This window comes from Cydia pomonella, chromosome 3 (assembly GCF_033807575.1).
Source record: "Cydia pomonella isolate Wapato2018A chromosome 3, ilCydPomo1, whole genome shotgun sequence".
NCBI classification, from domain to species: domain Eukaryota; kingdom Metazoa; phylum Arthropoda; class Insecta; order Lepidoptera; family Tortricidae; genus Cydia; species Cydia pomonella.
Genome location: NC_084705.1, coordinates 1,965,794 through 1,986,749, shown reverse-complemented (window position 1 = coordinate 1,986,749; position 20,956 = coordinate 1,965,794). Strand labels below are relative to the sequence as shown.

General features: G+C 36.8%; 1 protein-coding gene across 1 annotated transcript; it reads right to left on the bottom strand.

The window, feature by feature from the left end:
- Positions 1-9,713: 9,713 nt before the first annotated feature.
- Positions 9,714-20,892, bottom strand: LOC133515757 (zinc finger protein 260-like). Its single transcript, XM_061848338.1, has 8 exons — positions 20,591-20,892; positions 19,970-20,346; positions 19,745-19,840; positions 17,353-17,835; positions 16,726-16,935; positions 16,121-16,355; positions 13,636-14,140; positions 9,714-12,857 (listed from the first exon to the last, which is right to left on the bottom strand). Exons 2-8 carry the CDS (start codon positions 20,218-20,220, stop codon positions 12,577-12,579), a joined length of 2,061 nt encoding a protein of 686 aa, XP_061704322.1. The 5' UTR covers positions 20,221-20,346; positions 20,591-20,892; the 3' UTR covers positions 9,714-12,576.
- Positions 20,893-20,956: the final 64 nt, after the last annotated feature.

Below are 20,956 nucleotides of genomic sequence, written 5' to 3'. Positions count from 1 at the left end.
CCAATAAAAAGTCATTTTGTGGTAGGTGCAGTAGAGATTAACTTACTATCGCGAGTATAATAGAAATATGACATCATCAAGGTTTACTCTTTGTGCTAGTGTCGACCCCTACGCAGTAGCGTAATATTCCCTATTTGATTGTGTAAAAATCCTGAAAGTTTAGAATATCTAGATCAAGTTTTACAGGAAGTATTTTGCTTTTTTTGGGGTGCGACCCACGATAAACAACTTAAATTAAAGCCTGACCAGGAATATATGATGATTGTCGAGAGGGCGCTATTATTCTCATTTATATGGCAACAGTTCAGTACAGTCTGAACAATGTGGATTGGCAACTTGTTATTTATTGACTTACATTCTTTATTACATACAAAAATCGAGGTACACAATTTTTTTATTGTCGTTACTTCTTTTAAACCGTATAAAATCAGAGATGTGACTTATTTGAAATACTTGTATTTAAAATGCAAATACAAAATGCAAAATACCTATTTTGTATTTTGTATTTAAATACCTTTTAAAGAAAACTATTTAGTATTTTATTTCAAATAGTTTTTGGGACCTATTTTCTATTTTCAAAATACAAAATACTTTTTATTAGGTAAAGTAAGTAGGAGTTACAATCTCTTCTGACGTTACAATCCTTGCAACTCTCTCATTCTTTTATGGCGAGCGGTCTGGCCTAGTGGGTAGTGGCCCTGCCTATGAAGCCGATGGTTCCGGGTTCAAATCCTGGTATGGGCATTTATTTGTGCGATGAACACAGATATTTGTTCCTGAGTCATTGATGTTTTCTATGTTTTTTTTTAGTTTATTTATTCACTATGAATTTTTTGAAACAGGGTTTAACACAATAAGCCACTATTGAAAACCTCTAGGGTTTATGTAGGTAATAGTTGGCGAAATCGCGCGGACCGATCCGCGTTTGCTTAATACTATTATTACATACTTAGTTATGTTTTCCTGTCGAAGCTGTTATTGTATCTATCGTTTAAATATCGACCTTATGTATATGTATTTAAGTATTTATAAATATTTATATATATCATTGTCTAGTACCCACAACACAAGCCTTAATGAGCTTATTGCTGTGGGACTTAGTCAATTTGTGTAATAATGTCCTATAATATTTATTTATTATTTTAACATGGAACTGGTGAATCTGTTTAGTAATGCCGCAAATAGAGCGTAGCGAGAGATTAAAAATGTGGAATCTTAAGCGTTGCAAAGGTTTCAAGGCACGAGAGGTAAACAAACTTTTCTGCCCTGGTGAAACACAAACGAGACGTTTTCACCAACCAACGAAAGGTATATACTAGCTGTAAAACATTACAAATCTAAATTAATACTTTTAATAATTGACCGTTAATAACCATCACTTAAAAGTCCATTCAACCGGTAAACATGAGGAGACACAAAATTTGCACTCTAGAGGACTGATATACACACTATTTTTAAAGACTAAAGAATGCATTTCCAACTTGTAAATTCCGAGCAATACTAACTTTTTAAATCAGACTAGGTATTCACTACTTAAAGAGTACCTTTTATCGCAAAGTATTTGTATTTTAAAAAAGTATTTTGAAAATACCTATTTTGTATTTAGTATTTTAAATACAAATTTGAAAACTATTTTGTATTTTGCATTTGAAATAGTATATCAAGGAAGTATTTGTATTTTGTATTTAAATACTTTTTATAAACTATTTTTCCCATCTCTGTATAAAATTCATGTATTTTCTTACGTATCACTTGGTATCTTCTTTTTGATTTTCGGTACCTTCTCTCCTAATTCGCGTAATCGATCCCTCTGATCTAGAAATTTAATTTAGTCGAAACATACCAGATGGTTGGTATAGTGCTGTTTTCTTGACGACCTGTTTTAGTCCAAATCGTATAATATCCTTTCCATGTCCCCAATGAATTTATTTGATATCGTTAATTATTGGACAAAAAACTTCTATAGCTTGAGACTACCATTAAACATCAAACCAATCATGTATCTTTAACTTGTCAAAAAATAAACGAATCTATCATGTTACTACATCCACAAGATTGTACTACAAAAAAGGCCAATTTTTTAAACTCAAACTCATTTTTGTTACTATAAGTATTTCCTCGTTTGTATAACATAACACTACAATAACCAAGTCGTAATAACCAGACTATAATGACATTTCGATTTGTTTAGCTGTCAGCTCTGATGTTAATTTGGAACCTTTGGAATTCCCGAACGGTTTTTTTTTAACAGCAGTTTATTAATTACAATGTTTCGCTATTGACTATGCATAGTTTTGGGCATTTATTGTCAGTTTATTCTTTAATATTCAACACTTAAATATTATCCAAGTAAACCGCCACAATAACACTGACAACAGTGACAAACCTATCATTAAAATTATTGCCAGTGTAAGACATTAGTTCCAAAGAAATTCCGCAACATGGCGCATGATCATATATTCCTGGTCAGGCTTTAAGCATGCGTTGACAGCAATTATTTATAGATATAGTTGGTAATAAGGTTTAACCTTTTGAACGCCACGCCTATCGTACGCGGCGCGTAATCGTGAACCTTGTCGGTACGCATGAAGGTTGATATTGGGCTGTAGCCGCGCGCGTCATATGACGTCTTTGGCGGTCAAAAGGTTAAGAAATAAAAGCTCCACATGTGATCTAGTCAGATTGTTTATTATGTTTAAGGTTCAATATAATTTCCATTCAGATGAAGTGGCTCCTACTTTAGAACAAAACAACATGCACACATATTTTAATTCTCCAATATCTGATAGCATACTATATGTAAAACCTATGTCCCCTAAAATTTATGAATCGGTATTACAAACATACAAAATAGATTAAGTTGTAATATATTGAATGTGTAAAATGTAATATTAATAACAAAAGCTATATTACCTACTGTAGTAAAGAGGCATGCAGAGGTAGATCGGTATGTAGTATGTATATATCCACTATCATAATAAAATACAGAACTATAGTCATAAAAACTTCGTAAACATTAAAAAAATCCCGCACTGTATTATATAATAAGATTTGTAAGAACAGCAATTTAATTTCTATTTACAAATAGCATTTCACGCACAAAATATATCGGTCCTCTACACCGAGCAAGCCGTCTCCCTCACACACCTTAGCCTAGGGGTCCATTGTAAGCGAGAGTATTTGAAATGATGACCTTGAAGGGCTCCGACGCCTAAGAGTTCAAGAATGGTCGTGTCTTAGGGCCAGTTGCACCATGCCCATTTGATGTACTGATCATGTGTAAATATGGCGCTAGCGAATGCTAACTGCATATTTGGGTTGCACCACGCTATGTGTCCGTTAAAAAGTTACGCTGCCCTTAACCGGTGGTAGAGCACTGGTTAACAGCAAAGTCGTTCGATAAATATGGCGGCGCTTTTTGGAAATCGTCCGTATTTCACGAATTTATGTTTGATTATTAAATAATTTGAGTAAAAAGTAATGTAAATTATTAAAAATATATTTATAACAATAAAAAGGTGGAAATATCTAAACGCAAAAACGTGTGATAGTTGTCATAATGGTTTTAAATGTCATTTTAGTTGCGAGACTACTTGTGTTTCATAAAATACATTAATTTGTTCCGGATATTCAAAGAAAAGGTGTGTTTTAAATTGAAATCGAGTGCAGAATGAGTTTAAGTTGAGGATAACACCAGATTGATGCTATCACAGGTTAACAAATACGTCCCATAAAGTGAAACTCGACGGCATGTAATGAACACTATTTATCGACACACTGGTCATTAAAATCAATTTAAAACGCTCTCTGTTTATTGGAATCAAGATAAGAATGTTATATCCCTTGGAAATACTGGTGGCCTAACCATGATATTCGAAAACAGCGAGATGACAACTAGAAACATATACAAAGTCGGCCTCTGAAAATCGTAACCCACAACAGAAGTGAACTATATTCATAACTATAAACGCACATAAAACAAGATGCTAAATATGAAATCAAGTAATATAGTGTGAAGAAAATGTATTGGACAATTCCAGACCAGTCGGCATAATAGGTTATATATAAGTGAGCAAAATGTGTAATGTAAAACTGATTATAATACTTCAATTCATACATACTTGCTTGTGTTTTATTTGCTTTTACAAAATATCTTATTCATTAACCCTAGAAACAACAACTTTGCAAGTAATGAACTAAAAATAGTTTTACTTATGGTGCTATTTATATTTAAATTCATAACAGAAATTTTGAAAAACTTGTTATAATAAACCCAGTGATTATTAACTACTACAAGTGCAATTAGAATTTGAAAATTTGTGTTTCTTCTAAATGAAAAATACCTACAGCTGTACAGTCTTTTGCATGCTAAGATTTTCCAGTCAGTTACATAGTCATGATTATATTATTTTATTTATTAGAATACTAAGTTACAATTAGATTTAACAATTCACAGGCTCCATAAATCTATATTTATTTTGTGTGTGGGCTTACCTGGGTATCTCTTATCTTCAATTATGACATTATACATATTATAGAGTCCCATACCTGTTATCGACATGGCATGGCAGGGCGTCCTTCAGAGGCATCCGTACACATTGAGGTCTGCTTGTGAATGTCAAGGTATCCCTCTGGCATTTACAGGTTTACCACAGTGTCTTAGACACGCCAAGGTGTTCTTAGCATTTGTTTGTCTGAGGGATGCCTCGGCATGCCCTAGCATACTTACCTTGATACTAAGCCAAAGGATCTCTTACTGTGTCTAGGCAATAGTGGCCTCTGAGCCTAATAAAGTAATTCTTCTGGAAATATCGAATATACATGAGAACAACTGAGTAGTTTAATAGGTATAACCTGCGGTGGCAGCATGGTTCCATTTTTATCACTTGTCACTATGCCCGTCACTTTCGCGATTACATACTTGTTAGAATGTGACAGGCGGCATGGTGACAAATGATAAAGAGCTGACCATCTTAGTTGTTTCCTGTCCTACTGGACAACATTTATAAATATAACAGCCAATACCTAGGTTAGATAAAATAATATGGCTTGCCTTCTGTCACCTGAATTTTACTTGTGTTCAACCAGTCATACAGTGAAGTTGCATATAAATAAATTACAATGTAAAAATTGTATATAACCCTAGCCATGTATTGGAAATAGCATACCAGTAAATTGGTAAAAAATATAATCCATAGGTCTTAAATAGCAATAGAGCATCAGGACATACTTAAGAGAATGTGTGAACCCATTATTTTTAAATCTAACTACACAATACCCTACCTACATATTATCCTACCCAGTCCCTATAAATCATCATTCAAAACAAAACCGAACATACCTAAATAGCTCTAAATTCAGTCATAAGAAACGGCCCTCAGTTTGATTTTATTTGTTTTCCCCATACCAGTTTTTCAACAGCCCATGCATGTTTCATAAATGATTTATATCATGATCACCCCAATAAAGAATAGTTGGAATAAACAAGTTATGTCTAAGTTACCAGTATGACAGAAAATACCACTTAAATATAATTGTGAAATAATATATTATATGTCAATGAGTTGTTGATTTCTCTCCGGATAACCTTTTACCTCCATTAGTCACTACCTAAAAAGGATTTAGTGAGGTAAAAAATAAAGTAAGATAAGGTAACTAAAAATATATTTTATTGTCAAAAATGAAATACAGATAATATTTATAATACTTTACTTATTTCGCAACAAGTTTTTCCAGTTAATCTAGTGTATGATTCTTGGATTTCTTGAATCGATTCACTTGTGTGTAACTTTAATCTTGCATTTCATATCAAATGGTGTATATCAAACCTGAAAAGAAAGTAACATGAAATTATTATGCATAAAAATATATTGTGATCCGTTTCAACCAATGGCAAAACCATTGAAAAATGCTTAGGTCAAGCAGGTTTAAATTAAAGTACAAAAGTAACTTGAATATCTGCTACAACCAGAACTAACAGTTATGTATTATTGTGTCAACAATATATATATGTAATTGAAAATGTTACCCCAACTGTCGGTATTGGGGTTATAGTCGTAGGTAGCGTAGGTAATTCCTTGTGCTTAGGGCTCTGAAAGTAGTTAGGGATACGTATTAAACTAATAAGATAACTTACCGGGCAATGCAGCTCCTTCTTTGATTCGGTTTTGCAGCTTGGAAAACACTTGGACACTGAACAATCGTAGTCAGCAGTTTCACTTTAATGTGCCATTAAGATACATTGTTTTTAATATAATCATAAATATATTCAAGATTGGCATGGCATAAATTGTGTAATATTTAGATTTAAAACCTGAAAAGAAATAGAAACTAGTTCGCGCCTTCAAAAGTATTCTCGTTGTTGAAAAATTTGACAACTTTGACATTTATTACTGGGTTGCTATATGAAAAAATAATTCTACCATAAAATTTTTGGTAGGAACGCGTTCATAGTATGGCCACACGATTAGCGACGACATTCTGTTATTTTATAGTTGGTGCAACGCATTTTATTTAGCAATCGTTAAGACCCCCACGTAAGCGTTAAAATTTAGCGAACTGTGCTTACGTTAGCAGGTGGTTTGGTGCAACTGGCCCTTAGTAATACTGACGATGTGTTTTCAATTTTTTTAAGTCTTCTAAAACATCTGCCTAAATACAAAATACGTTCTTGACGTATGATTATGAACTTTATATAGCATATATGCGGGGTCTCCAAATTCTTGTTTGTTTTTTACTACGTTGGTGGCAAACAACCATATGATCCACCTGTTGGTAAGCGGTCTCTGGCACGCCTATGTACGCTTGAAACAAGATTTCATAGGCCTGCTAGAGCAGTACAAATTATAAATTAAATTTTTTATACGTATTGGAATTTGGTACCGTGTTGAGCACCCCGTTTATAAACGTTCTCTGCTTACAATGGACCCCATTCGTATACATAGACATGGTATTTAAACACTGCCATAAATGCATATGGTACGAGCCCTCGAGGGCTGCAGAACATGTATATTATATACTGACTTCCGATGGCGTATCTAGGGGGGTTGACAGATCCGACGAGATAGACCGATTTGATCGAACAAAGTAGTGTTAATCTAAGCAAGGTCGCTAATCAATTTTAAGTTGAGCGAAAGGATAACCAAAAAATAAAAAATTCGCGAGGCTATGTGTGAGGTTGGTGGTGGACGAAAGGCAAACGACGCCAACGCACGATGTGGTGAAAATATGAGCTTTCAAGGAAAGACATGTACATCCTATTTGTCAACTGCCAACTGTCAAATTAGCAACATGTCTGACACCCACTAGGGCGGCGCCACTGTCATGCACGGAGCAAATGAAGTGGTAGTTAAAAAAAGATTAAAATTTAAAACGAATAAAAAATCATGATCAGTTTGAATAATGACGTTTACTGTCTCCGTACCGTAATCTACAAAAAAAAAACTGATTACAGAGAAATAGATGAGACATGTGAAACAACGAACGAACGTTTTTTTTCTGTATTTTTCGAAAACCATTACGTTGTTCTATGCGCCACGACCGGGGTTCGAATCCCGGTTTTAGACCACTACACACACACGAAAGCTAATATCGACAACGCTTTTAGGCCCTTCTAGGTCAATCACGATCACTTTCCAAAATATATTAGAAGCCAAAATATAGTAAAAAATTCAAAAATGTCTTCCACCCCTAGTTACGCCTCAAATTTTCACACTCAATACCAAATACAACATCAGATAACATAAATGCTAGTTTAACTTATGCAACTTTCGAAGCCCTTAAAGAAACTTTGATCAAAGAGATTTAGCTTACTAAGAAATAGACCGGGCTAATGGTACATAGATGTCTTCATTCAAAGCTCAAAGCATTCATCCTTTAAGACAGGAAAAATGCTTTTAACACTGATATCTATATTCCATTCTAATTTTTTAGTGATTAAAAACTTAATAATGAATTATCTGTATTATATCCTATCATGACTTATATGTAATCCAAATATTTTTCGCTTAAATTAACACAGATTAAAATAGCTGACCCGGTCTACATCCAGTTCAGAATCAAGCCAGATAAAAAAGCGAAAATAAAACTTGTGAAAACCACGAAACACTTTTAAACATAATTAATTTCAAATACTTAGGTAATTTACCAATTACTTATAATGATAAAAAGAAAAAAAAAAACCTAAAAAACATAAACAAATACTGTAGAAAACTACTTTCCATAATTTAATATTTTAGAAAATTAAGAATTCATAAAATCACGTGGTTCTAATGAACACGAAAATAATTTCTTGTATGACCATGGATCCAGTACGGTCACGTCTGATAATATCGATACGAAAAACGTGCCAAAATATATGTATACACGACTTTATTGCTCATATTAAGGTAGTGTATACATATTATTGGCACATTTTTCGTATCGATATTTTCAGACGTGACTGTACCTATGCACTAGATATGGTGACCATACTGATGGGATTAGTGCAATTCAAGCACTTTTTCCATAGTTGCACAATACCAAATAGTTAAAATCATTTTACATCGAAGAAGTGTCCGCCTTGACTCTGAACGTGGCTCGAAATCCTCTTACTATTAATTTTAAAGACAGATTTGGAAACTATTTTGTACACAGATCGGGTATTGGGGTAGTATTATGCAACCGCCTGATTTGCTGGGTGCCTATCTCTTACTTATCATATCGATATATCATTAACACGTCCATAAAATAGAACCACAATACCCTGTGCTCATTTCTATCCTAACAACTATAAGCTAGGGACAAAAAGGTCGCAAAGATCACAACGGGTGCTTATTCTTATAATAATCCCTCGCGCTCGGCCGTATAAAACGTTACGACACGACCACACTACAGCTACAGACCTCGTCTGATATAAATTCAGTAGTCGAATTATGTCAAATCTCACAATTGTCACCTTTGCAACGAAAATTACATCAAAATGGAATATGTTTCGATTATTACATGGATATAGAAGTTTGAATAAGTACATATATTGTGTATGAAAGCCTCTGCAGAGGTACGCGGCGGGTGCCGCTCGATTCAGGCAAGTTAATGCTTTATATGCAGCGCATTTGAGCTCAATCTCCATCGGATTGCGCTCTCGTGCGATATTGGTTTGACTGCCTCAAGCATGGAGTGCTGAGAGCATTTCGTGGTACGGCGGCCGCCTCGGCGCCGCGCGTATCCAAAAAGGGAACCAATTTAGCACATTTCACCGCATCCCCGTCCATTCGTCCTTAAACTCCGGTTCAAAGGAGATGCGGTTATATTTTAATAATTTCGAAAGCATGGCGTCTAGCCGCGCATGCCGCTCGCCGTGTCCGGCCCTGTCGCATTACTGCCTTCTACTCTCTACCCCCTGTAGATGACTGGGACGCCATTTGCAATTTTGTCATTGTTCAGTTTGTTGTCGAAGCCTATGATTTTCAATTTTTTCAATAGCTGTACCGATTATTTCACATATCTGACTCTTTTTCGGATATATCCCTGACTCCCTATAAGTCGAATTCAAGTTCAACGAACTTATAATACCTAACAGTCTTTGGATACGTTTATCACTAAGACTCCTCCCCAACTTGTAAATAATTCTCTCCAAAATATATTTCGGAGCATTTTTTTTTCTTTTTTTTTTATACTTTATATCAACATTTTCAATTCAGAATCTTGTTTCAATAAGTAACTTTGTCGAGATTTTATCTTTGTGGATCTACACCAATGATGTCAATTTTGTCGTTTTCTTTATTTTCAAATGTGTAAATTTTAATTGTTGCACAGGCAGGGGACACGGGCATCGATTGGTCTACAAAAAGTTGGAAGTACAAGACATCCAAGACAATGACCAAATAATTAAAATACAAGGAAAATTGTTGTCTATGTCCAAGTCATAGAGTTTATTTTCCGTTGCCCGCGCCCGCCGCCCGCGCCCTGCTTACATTTCGTGCCGGCTGTTTTCTTAAATCTTGATCGTTTCCGATTCGCCGGTCCCCGGCCTACCCGCGGCCCCTCACGGGACCACAAACGATTAACAAAATACGAAATGTATTACCTGCCTAACTGACACGGGCGCGACAATCGAATTGTCAAATTGATAGCACAATAAACTGTGTACTAGTTCACTTATCTATAAATTCGACACGCCGATCCGACGGCACCTCGTGTCGTTGCGTAAACTTTACAAACATCATTTATTTCTTGATAAATAACATTATCTTTGTACTCACTCGTTACGGTCATACTCTAAGCTTAAGACTAAATATACATAAAAATATCACAGCACTATCGATTCACTTACGCTAGGCCCGGGCGCTTGGCGCTGGGCTCTCCTCAGTATAATGTATCGGGAATCGAAACGAAACAGAACGCCACCACCAGAGCGTGTGCTCTTCGCGCTGACTTCTTGATTGCAATCTCTCAACTTGGTTACAATGTTCATCGCTCAACAGAAGAGCAGAGAACAATTGGCTACTTGACAGTTTTTTGTAAATAATGTCAAACGATCTTGATTTTCCTGAGGATCAAATGACTATACCGGACTCATGGCATTTAAGCAACACAAAGGTCAGAAATGAGAGTTAAAGTCTGACGCTCTGACTGACTCGACGATTGAAACGCCTCTAACAAAATGATAATGTGATCTGACGTCACATCATATAAGTCTGTCCTAAATGTATGGAAGATCAAGGAAATTGCCATTTTGACCCTGCAATATTCCGTTTATGTGTATAGTTGTTATACAATTTATTTTTCAATAAAATGTATGGAATCGAATGTTACCATTTTTTTTTCTATTTTTGAAAGACAAAAAATTTTTTTTTTTTTTAACTTTGGAGCCTAGTATTTTTTTATAATCTCAAGATATATTTTTTTTAATTCCACTTTTTTATGATGGATGGCTCATTTTCTATCCATTTAACTAAATTTTGTTGAATATCAACATGTGTCAAGTACCCAATTTAATAACAATCAAATCGTGTGTGGTCGAATAAAACAGTGATCGGTCTAAAAACGTTAAAAATCGTCGTTAAATATTAGACGTATGCAGATTAAAGGTGTATTACAAACGTACGTACGCAAGAAAAAAGAAGTTTGCAACATTTGAACAGTAATATTAAATTAAGTAGCTATTCATAAGAATATTTTGGCGACGGACAAATCAGACATCGATATTATAAAATTGCTATTCAACACAAGACTTTTGCTAATAAAAGCAAAGAATGTATTCTCCGATGTATAAGATAACTTTAAATTCTGTCAGCGGCCGGTGGTGGCGTAAAATCAAGCATAATAATAATAAAAGTGCCGCAAAAATAACCGAATATTTACAAAGCTTTTGTTCACCAGTGTTAGCCTGTTAACTTTGGAGCGAGTTCAAAACGCACCGTTTTTGTTCGGCTAGCGAGGTTTTTCCGTACGCTTTCTTAGTTCATGTACTTATAGAAATAGACTGTAATATAAATTAGAGACTGCCACAAAAAGTTTACGCTTAAAATAGAATAGTTGCGCTTCACGCGCTTCTTACACTTGGTATGCAATGCACGACGAAATGGCACAAATATACTACACAATACATATCGTTTTTATCCGTGATTTCGCTTTTTTTTTTCTTTTTTTTTCACTTTATATATAGACATACAAAAGAAAAACTTAACTTAAATGAGGTAGCATTATTATGAATATGATTTTAACCTAGAGCCGCCCAGAAGCCAAAAAAGGGATCTCGTTCCATTCAATTTCTAATCTTTAATTTGGCAAATCAAAATCGCATATGTCCTGGCAAGTTTTGATTCGTGGGCGGCTGGAGGGTAAAAGTTTAATCTAGCGTTTGGTGGGACAATTTTTATAACTTATATATCAACAGTTACATTAAAATATTCTTATGGGTTACTGAGGTATAAAGTCGTTTCCGGTTGAGGTAGCTGGCTGGCCGAATGGCCGAGGCCATGCTGGTGCCATTCGACCATTATTAACATGTATTAATTCTATTATCGGATATAACTATTTATAAAAAGCTCTCAAATCGTATAGAAGCGAAGCGATTTAATCTCTCATTAAAAAAAAATGAGATTAAAAATCCACTGATTATAAATGTTTTCAAATTAGGAGCCCAATTTTTTTTTTACTATTTTTTTTTCATTGAATTTGGCATTCCTACTGACATGCTTTTTAAAACGACTGATACGCCATCTGCGTTAAGATTTGCCTGTTCGTCATTGTTGTGTGTTAAATAATCAGTAAAAATGTATTTTGTATGCTTCTATCAATGATATTATAACTCCAGATAGGTTATAGGCGTTCCAAAAATGTAACGCTTACCCTGTTCAAATGCCTGTTGCCTTTAGTTGCGCCTAGGCAAGTAAGAAATTTGCACGTAACGAATTCCTGCACATCAAAAGAGAAAGAGACAAGCTTTTGTTTAACAACGAGTAGAACAAAAAATTTACAGTATGCGAAAATTAACAAAAAAACAAAACAGATTCATACGTAGGTAATGAAATAAAATATGAGTACAACCTATCTATAGTTATATATCATTGGCTTCTATACGTTTTACCGTTTTTAAAATATGTCTGTGTTCATGATGGCCCGCCGGCTCGCGTTGATGTCTATCGGAACCGAGAAACTCGCCCGGCCCTGGTACTTGGTGATAATGAGGGGTTCCCACTTATCTCGAGGCCCGTAGGGGTCGCCGGTGAGCTGGGGGTCGAGGTGCGGCAGCAGGGGGTCGATGTGCGGCAGCATGTGGTCGTCGAGGTGCAGCAGGCCGGCGCTGTCCGTCACGGTGAAGTCGGGGCCGTACTCGCGGGGCATGGCCGGCGCGGGGGCGGGGGGCGGGGCCTCTGGGGGCACAGTAGTACATTGTGCAACGAGGGGGATAAGTGACATTTTGGAAGCGAGGGTGGTAATTCCCGTTAAAGACCCGAGTTTGAAATATCACGCACAATGTTTTTCATCACACTTGCGAAGAAAAAACTAAATTTTAAACGAAATAATTCTTAAATACGGTGACATATCAAACATTCATCCGCCATATTGTCATTTGTTGAAAAGTTAGGCATCGAAGGCAGACCTATTCAGCCACAATTGAAAATTATATAAAAATATTTTAAACGGCTTTTAAATTAATTAAATTAAATATTTTTAAACATAAACAAACATATTTTAAAAGTAAAACTCATTTACGCTAATTGGTTTGTATGAATTAGTGATATAATTTTAAAGAAAGTTATAACTCCCTAGGAATTTATAGTATTTTTTTATCACAATCCATTAACTCCCGCGGGAACAAAAAAGGCCTTTATCCTTCAGTACACCTGCATGAAGGCACTAGAGTCCAAGTAAGTAAATTAATTACTGCAGGGTAGATGTCCGCGAACCACTGCGAGGCGGTAAACCATTCGCCGCGCTCGCCCAGCGGTGGACTCTATTGCCTAGGTAATAAGGGTGATGACATTTTAACTAAATTACAAATATCTCAGTCCTGCAATGGAATTCCGCTCCGTACCCATAGAACGAAATGAAGGACATAGAAAGGACCTAATACTCAAATCTGTTGGTTTTGGGACAGTTTTGACCCGTAGTCCTTTAGTAAAAAAGGGGGTTAGTTGTGATAGTTACCTGCGACGAAGCTGGCGGCGGGCGGCAGCACCGCGAACTCGGCCACGCTGCCCGGCGCGATGGACGGGCTGATGCTGTCCAGCTCCACCGGCTCCATGAACAGGTAGCTCTCCTCGCTCGCACCCATCAACCCGTCCCTTTCCAACTCCCGCATATCTATGTTAACACTCAACGTATCGATATCCATCAAATCATTCTGAACACTATTCTTTTTAGCGAATACATTTTCTTTCTCCATCCTGAATTCAGGTTTCTTCACAGTCTTCGGATCGATCTTGTGTATCTTCCGCAAGTGCTTGTACCAGTTGGAGTAGTTGTTGAAGTCTTTCGTGCAGACGGTGCACCGGTAGGGCCGGATGTTGGTGTGCATATTTTGGTGCTGTTTAAGCTTGTATATGGAGGTGAAGCCTTTGGCGCAGAAGGAGCAATTGTAGTTCTTAACGTTGGCGTGCGTTTTGGAGTGTTCGATGAGGCGGTTCTTGGCGTTGTAGAGTTTGCCGCACACCTTGATAGATAGATTAAAGTTTATTCGGTTGTTACACACAGACAATTCACCAGTAACAAACCGAAAAACGAAAATACACAACTAAGAGAAAAATTACATTTTAACATTTGCATGCTGTTTCGGCTGAATTGTATTTAATGTAACACCTCGTGCCTACGTATTCTTGCAAATAAACGCTTCTATTCTATTATTTTGTTTTTAAACGTCAAATTGTGACACAACGTCTTGATTCAACCATCAAATAGTAGTAGTAGATTTGACTACTTTTTTTTTCATTGCAAGTTTGAGAAAAGCACTATACAAATCTCGGCGAGAAATGGGGTTGCCGGCCGCGTATCCCTACCGACCTCGCTACGCTCGGCCGTCTATATCTACTTGGCCTGCAACCCTTCGTTTCCCGTCCTCTATAGTAATGTACTAATAATCTACTTATTCTAATCCCTATATGTTAATATGACATATTCATATAAGAAGGTTGCTTTAGAGGCCTAGACACGTGTAAGGTTGTATGAAATTCCTTTTACTCCAATAAGCTCGGAAATGTTCACCTTATTGTAGCAAAAATAGTACGGGAAGTTCTTCGTTATGGTCAAACTCAAATTAAAAAAATTTCAAACCATTATTGTCGTGTTTTAGCGGACGGGAAAGTTATTACTGTATTGTTTTTACTTTAAAAAAACATGTATCCACTAAGAAAACCGCATACAGCCAATTAATATAGCTGCGGGCCGCGGCTACACGACCAGATCAGCATCATTTCAAGCTATAGGATAGAGTCGTGTAAGACCGACGTGTAATGATCGTGCGAATACTGCTTAATAAAATCAAAGACTATATAACTTTTATATTTTTTTAAGGATCTGATATGGATGCGTGCAAATACAGCTTATATTGCACAATTATATCGAATGAACGAATACTGAATGGTACTGAATGGCAGAATAGTTGTGCCTTTAACTTTAAAAAATAATTAAAGAGGGAAATTGTTTTTGACGTTCTTGGTGTGAAGGTTCGATTTGAGTGCTGGTTCATGTTTAAATTATGATTATTTTACCTTGCGTGTTTGGAGAAAAGCACTATATATGCCTTAGCAGGAACAGCAATTCGTGGATTCGACTTCTGTGTCGAAAATCGAAATTCATCCACGAATTGCCATTTCCCGGCCTCTGCAATAATCTACTATACATATCATATTCACTCATCGCACCTGATATGTAGTATTTCCGGACCAATATGAAGTAAGTCATGTCAACATTTCATTGCAAGTTTGCAAAAATATTGAATTATAAAATTGGATTAATTGCAGTACACTGCATTGTAACAAAAACAAAAGGGTGCCGACTCAGCTATACGCTTCACTCTTTCGAGCAAAGCACTGATATTCTGCCAGAACCCAGATCACATAACAGTGAAATTGAAAGTGTTCTAAATATGTTGGTAATGTTAAAAGTGATAATTGTTTCTAAATAAAATACAATAAAATAAAATAGAAATCAAAAAGTGCAGAAGTTCAGTTAAGTATCTCCTAGAAATCCCCCAACACACCGATAAGATTCTGACATCCGCATCCAAACAGCTGTAAGGTATCTGTAGTGTCGCTATGTCTTATCTCTGGCGCATACGTCACACCTAACGCAGGTGAGGGGAGACAGTTCTCACCGGGCGTTGACTGGAGTGGTGGTGCCGTAGTAACTTTAATCCTAGGGGCACTATAGTCTGTATCTTTAGGTATTTAAAAAAGGTAAACAAAATCTACCCTCAAATGGCTCCTTAAGGCAGTTGAGGGTAGATGAAAACATTACATGATCAAATAATGTAGGTTTAAAGTCAGGTCGTTCAGTGACAGATCCAGGCTGTTTTGTATTTGGTTGGTTAATCAATAAATATTAAAACTACCCGAAAATGTACAAATTGTTTGTTTACCTTTTTTTAAATACCTAAAGATACCGACTATAGAGTATCCTTACTTGTCAAGCGTACCTTGCACATGTGGATGACGGTCTCGAAGTGCTGGGGCACGTGCTTCATGAGGAGGTACTTCTCGCCGTACTTGCGCGCGCACACGGGGCAGGAGAAGGTCTTCTTGCGGTGCACGTCGAGGTGGCGCTGGGCCGTGCCGCGCGACGAGAACTGCAGCCCGCACAGCCGGCACCAGCGCTCGCTGCACAGGCTGTGCTGCTTCTGGTGCAGGACCAGCTCTTTCGGCGTTTCGAAGCTGGCACCGAATATACATTATATGTTGTTGCACTGTATCGTTAGGTGATCGGACATGATAATATGCGGTGGAAGATTTGTTTGCATGATTTTTTTATAATTAATATATTGGAACATGAACTAAAGCTTCTAGCAGAAATAATAACTGATTTTTTGTGTTAATAATCCCTTGATTTCGATGTGCTATAACACTGTGCTGTGGAAATGAAAGCTATATTAGTTCTCTGAACCTTCAATTCCCAGCGGTCCCAGCACATTAGATGTGAAACAGCCCTGATTTCCAGACGTTTCTCCTTTTTCATAAATTTTGTACGAAATCGCGTGTGCTATATAATTGATGATGATATTGCTAACTGGTAAAAATGACTCACATCTCCCCGCAGCCAGGCTGGCTGCACATGATGACGCAGATGTTGTGCTCCTGTCGCTGGTGCTCCCGGAAGCGGAACTCGCTGGCGAACTGCTGCGGGCAGTGCTGGCAGCCGAGCGGCTTGCTGCTGCCGTCGCCGCGCGCGTGGAACGCCTCCGTGTGCGTCACCAGGCGCGCGAGTCGGCTGAACGACTTCTCGCAAGACTCGCATCTGATCAAAAAATAACTGACGTCAGATGGAAGATTTTTGAGCTTAACCCCTCGAGTCCTAGGGATCTCAAAATGTCAGCCAAAAAACTGAGGTTTCAAAATTTTAATTAATCATTTCCAACCATTTCAATTTGGCGTGGCGCTGGACAGGCACAAGTTGGCCATATTTGATTATTTCTCATCATCATTTCACCGTTTGATAAGCATAGGCCTCTCATCGTGTATGCCACTAATCCCGGTCCTGATCTAATCAACTATCAACTAGATGTGCCTCGAGAGGCTCGCGATCTTCCCAACCAACTTGGCTCGTTGGCTCACACAAGCCAAAGAAACGCTTCTGTCTAATCCTATTTGGAATGGAGTCCCTAGTCCCGAGAAACACATTAGTACAGGCTTCTGAAAGCCAAAATAAACTTACTTGTATCTATTTTTGCTGATATGCTCATAGCAATGTTGACCGAACTGTGTGTACTTCTCAAAGTCCTTGCCGCAGATGTTACACCCATACAGCACGCTCATCTCCGGATGCTCCTGGCTGAAGTGCAGATCTATCTCCGATCGGTTCTTGTGGATTTCACCACAGAGGGAACAAAGGATGCCACCGAGCAAATCGATTGAACTGTCTTCCGGTTTGTCATTGTCATGTTCGGAATCTGAATCACTGTCATTTGAATTAAGTACATTGCCAAAATGTATAGCGAGGTGATCAACGCCTGCTGCTTTGCTGTCAATCTTCTCACTGCAGATAGGGCAGGAGTAGAGAGAGACGGAGTGCTGGTCGATGTGCTGCTCGCACGCATCAATGCAGTCAACTTCCTCGTTGCAGGTCTGGCAGTTGAATGGAGGTTTGTCGTTCATGTGGATGATTTTATGCAGCTGCAGTTCTTTTTTAGTTGGGAATCTGGTGAGAGAAAAAAAGTCCTAAGGAATTGCATCTTAAAACTTACTTTGCGCGTTAACGTGGAAATTTTATTATGCAAATCATTAGTGTTTTGGTAATTCAAAAATGGCACAGCACAAAATGCGCAATAATTATATAAAATCAAATTTTCGCATGGCAGCACATATGTACAAATAATGTCACAATAAATAAATATAAATAAATATTATAGGACATTATTACACAAATTGACTAAGTCCCACAGTAAGCTCAATAAGTAAAATAAAATTTACATAATCTCTTAATTTGATTTTTGTGTTTATCCAAATGTGCCATGTCTTTGGCAAGCATACTGTACACGTATTAAAACTACTAGTTTATTAATGAGCCTCATTAAATATAAAAAAATATATACAATAATGCTAATTAGCCAACAAATTAAAAAACAATTAAGATGCGAATTATAAGAATGCAATTAGTACCTACAAAAGAAGTTGCTCAGATTAATAAAAGCAGCCAAGGTCGAATAAATATCTGAACGGTGAACACTAGGAGTATAGCGAGCTGCGAAATTGCATGGAGAAACTATGAATTCATTGATTAAGTCACCATGCACTTTTACGGCTGATACAGATACGGTACAGTCAAGGTGTTAAATATATAGATAGACAAAGTGCTAAAAATATGTATACACTGCCTTAAAGTATAGACAATAAGGTTGTGTATAGATATTTTTGCCACCATGCCCGTGTCAATATTTAATACCCTGACTGTACTTGTACAGGTATCTTTCCAATGGTTGCTAGTATTTCTTTTGTTTTTTATCTTCAAAATGTTTAATATAGTACTTGGGTAACATTATGTAGATAACATTATAATGCATAGACATTATAGATGAAGCTCTTACAACATTTTTGATTTTGAAAAATCATCCATAAGTTATGTGAGACATATCACTGAAAGTTATTCCTTCTTCATGGATATACTCGGCACTAAGCTACGAATACAGTGTGTCCCTAGCCATTAGACAAAGCCGAAATGTACATATGCATTAGGGTATTTAGAACTAGTGTACAAAGTATCATAACAGCCGGTGTAGCGGTTTCGAAGAAATTAACAAATTACCAATTTTTACTTTGGAGCAGCCTGTATGTGTTAGTAGCTCCTAGAGTAATATCCTTTCTTCAACCTTTTTGATTATCTTTTTTATTTATGACACAAATAAGCTTCTGACTTTTGAATATTATTAGTCATCATTATCAAATATTTCGAATCGTCAAAAACACTGCCAACAATTAACAGTGTGTTTCTTTTTGTTGTCGATTATTTCAAATAACTTTTGTTTGAAAATTTTTTTTATTTCCTTTTGTTCTAATTAAAAAAATATTAATTCCTGAGAAGTAACCCTACGTGGGATTTCAGGGTTTGTCCAATGGCTAAGGTCACCTGTATAACCAAATACAATTTTCCACTATAAAAAAAATCTATATGTTAATATTTGGTGTTGTCAACATTATCAATATACAGTTGAGTATCGCTTGTGGCACAAATATTGAATCTCGTTACAGGCAGAGACTATGCAACTAGATTTTTTTTTACAACTTATAGACATGGTTTTTTTTTTGGTACTTTACTTTATGACACATTTTATATTCAAAGAGGGCACAGGGTAGCTCAGTACATCAAGTTCATTGGCTCCTTGTGGAGCCAGCCAATTCTCATTTTAGTCCCTGTTTACTTAAAATCAAAAACATGTCAAAACCATTTTATAACAAACCAAACAAATGAAATGTTTATACTGAGGTCTTGTATTAATCTTAGTTATAGTGAAAACTGATTATAACAACCATACTAATACATTTGTCTCTTTGACATCCTAGTACGCGGTTTTGACTGTAGAGTAGAATGAATATAGAAAAGGCAGGCTTACTCTCTCTTGCAGCATGAGCACTCAAATTTGTGAAGAGATGCGATGTGGTCCTTTAGGGCTCCTGATTTAGAAAACAGCTTGTTGCAATACTCGCATCTGCAAAATTAAATACTTACTGCAGTATGCAAAATGAATGAATGAATGAATGAAAAAGCAAATGAACATACAACAACTGTGACCGAGAGTTGAGTCTGGCTTGGTTCACAAATGCTGCAGAATACTAACTTGAATCTTTCCTTGATGACATGTGAGGTGTAGCAGTGTCCGCGGAAGCTTGGGTAGCCTGCAATATCTTTGAGACAAATCACACATGTATAGACAATTTCAACTTTATCTAGGTTATGCTTGAAATAGTGCAAGTCGTATTCTTTTTTATTTTTAAATGTTAAGCGGCAAATGCTGCAGAGGATGCCGCCGACTAAATCGATCGTGGTCAGTTTGAGGGCCTGCGGGCCGGGCTCGGTCTCGGGCGCCATGCCGATGTCTGCTCTCTATGTGTGGTCCATCGGTATCTGTATGTGTTAAATGGATGTCGGCGGCGCTATTGAAAGCATCTTCACAACCTTTCTGAACAGCTACATGATCCTTGCGTTATTTAATATCTGCAAGCACAAAAAACATCAATGCCCGCTCGACCTTGAAATAAACGAAATGCCGCAGGTCAAGTAATTTAAAAAGCAAAATGCAGTTACAACCATTTAGATTTTTATTCAATACAAATTTGATTTCACATTATACACAAGCCGCCGGGGCCGTCACCGACGCGAGGCGACAGAGATAAGGGAACTCGCTTCAGCCATTATAATAACCATATGCCTATTTTACGAAATATGAAAGATTACTCACAAAACCGGACAGAAACTTATAAATGAGCATCGGACAAGAGTCCCACAGAAAGCTTTACATGATAACAGCCGAAATAAAAGTTAAACTCTATAAAAATGTAACACCGGATAACACACAACGCCAAGAAAACGTGTGGATTTTGACAGTTGTGATTGTGACGAGGGATATAAAAATCGATAAAAAGGAAATGATTACTCTAAATGGATATATTTAACAAGAATAAGCATTTAAAACAATACGTCGAACAGTTTAGTAGTATTTTTGTGCTGTGAACAAAACGCAAATGGCTTATCAAATAGAGCGTCAGCCGTAGTGATTATATGCTCTTTGGCGTCAGCTTTCATGGTTGCGTTTGGTTTTTTGTCA